Below are 2,164 nucleotides of genomic sequence, written 5' to 3' on the forward strand. Positions count from 1 at the left end.
ATTAAACTTATTTATACATTGCTATTATTTAATTCAGTGTGAAATCAAAATGCAAAAGAAAATGAAATGAGACATGTTATTACCATCTGATAAGAGTCTGATTCAGTTCAATCTGATTATTGCGTTTTTCATCATGTTGAGTTTACACAAAAAACAAGGGAGCGCCTTCATGACATGATCCACCTCTACACCCAGTCGTCCTACAACAGGAATGTTGAGTTAAACTGAAACTTATGCAATAAAATTAAATCTAATCAAATATACAATCAAGTCCTTGAAGAAATGTAGGAAAGATTTCAACAGTATCACGACAGAGAATACATATTAAGGAGAACTACATTAACCATTCAGGCAGTATGAACAACAGTTAAATGGATTGATTTGACTTGATTTTCAAAATAAACCTGTACCGTACATTAATTAACCCTTCCATCCACACACATTTGTTGTCTTAAATGAAAAGCAACCCTTTCATTTAAAAAAAGCAAACACCTTAGGATTAATCTGTGTGATGGACAGGAGAGATGATCAGAGGAGCAGAGTTTTTACCACCATCATTAAGTCCAGGACAGAAGAATGGACAGAGTTTCTCAGTGAAGGTGCAGCCAGTGAAAGAGTGGATATTAACTCCCGTCTCCACATCATAAAAGGAGACCAGACCCTCCTCATAATCCACAAACACTCCCACCTTCTGGACATGCTCTCGTACAGGGAGGAGGACAGCAGGGTCAGCAGCAGCATAGAACTCATTTCCATTCCTCAACCATAAAGTCCAGTAACCGTTGTCAGGGCTCTGTGTGATGGAATCCAGCTTCCTGTCGATGGACTCTCTGGCCACTCCTAAATGCCAGCGAGTCTTGTCTTTAACCTGAACCTCATAGTAAAATCTTCCTGAGGAGAAGCTTTGTTTTCCTAACACAAAGATATATGAAGAGAATCTCTGTGTGTTGTCCGGGAGATGATCGTTTTCTTTTCTTTTCTTCTTCTTTTTGTCTCCACGATTCACTTGTTTTCCATCCTCAGATAGGATGAGATGGGGATTTGCTGAGTCGGGGTCCAGAGTTACATCCACTGCATATTGCTGGATCCTCCTCAGCTCAGCATCATCAAGCGCCTTCTCCATCTCTTTACTGAGTGCCTTCTCTAGCTGAGCCACAGCTTTCCTCGTGGTCCCCACATATGAAGACTGATGGATGGTGACCTTTGACCAGTCCCTGGTGGGTGGAGGGGTGTTGATGGACGTAAAGTTCTGGAGGAGGTGGAGGTAGTCTTCTGTGTGTAAGAGCTGTTTCAGCTCAGAGCTTCTCTTCTTTAACTCAGTGATTTCACGTTGCAGCTCTTTAATGAAGCCTTCAGCCTGTTTCCTTGTTGTTTTAACCTTCTCCTCAATCACATCAACAACCTCAGCCTGGCTTCTCTCAATACAGCTGCTCAGAGCAGTGAAGACCTGCACACTGTCTGCTATCTCCCTGTCTGCATCTTTCAGGTTGAGATCTACTGAGTTTTTGACCTCCTGAATCTTCAGTTGTCTCTCCTGGATCATCTGCTGAACTTCAGCCTCTGTCTCTCCCAGCTCAGCCTTCTTTCCTTCACATTCCTCTTTTAGAGATATAATCTGATGTAACTTGTGGTCTGACTCAGTGCAGAACTGACAAACACACATGTGGTCAGTCTTACAGAACAGCTCCAGAGGTCTGTCATGTTTCTTACACAGAATGTCTTCCAGGTTCTTTACAGGGTCGATTAGTTTGTGTCGTTTAAAGGCAGAGACTCTCTGATGAGGCTCCAGGTGAGTCTCACAGTAGGAGGCCAGACACACCAGGCAGGACTTCAGGGCCTTGAGCTTGGTCTCAGTACAAATGTCACAGGAGACTTCATCTGGTTTAGCAGGTTCTTGGTCTATGTTGTAACTGTTTTCCAGCAGCAGCGACTTCCTGAACTGATCAGCCAACCCAGAAAGGCAAGTATTGACAAAGACACGTGGTCTCTTTTTGAAATATTTTTTACATAGTGGACACTGACGCCAATTAGTGTCCCAGTAATGTTCGATACAGGTTTTGCAGTAGTTGTGTCCACATGGAGTGGTGATTGGATCAGTGAACACGTCCAGACAGATAGAACACAGGAACTGGTCTTCAGACAGGAGACTTCTGGCAAACGCCAT

The 2,164-nt window shown here is 43.2% G+C and overlaps 1 protein-coding gene across 1 annotated transcript; it reads right to left on the reverse strand.

The window, feature by feature from the left end:
• Positions 1-330: 330 nt before the first annotated feature.
• Positions 331-2,164, reverse strand: LOC311051996 (E3 ubiquitin-protein ligase TRIM21-like; the record flags this gene model as incomplete). The annotated part of the gene is made up of 1 exon (XM_084066744.1): positions 331-2,164. The coding sequence occupies one exon, from the start codon at positions 2,162-2,164 to the stop codon at positions 500-502; it is 1,665 nt and encodes a 554-aa protein (XP_083922870.1). The 3' UTR covers positions 331-499.

This window comes from Gymnoscopelus microlampas (assembly GCF_963454915.1).
Source record: "Gymnoscopelus microlampas genome assembly, chromosome: 9".
In the NCBI taxonomy this organism is placed as follows: domain Eukaryota; kingdom Metazoa; phylum Chordata; class Actinopteri; order Myctophiformes; family Myctophidae; genus Gymnoscopelus; species Gymnoscopelus microlampas.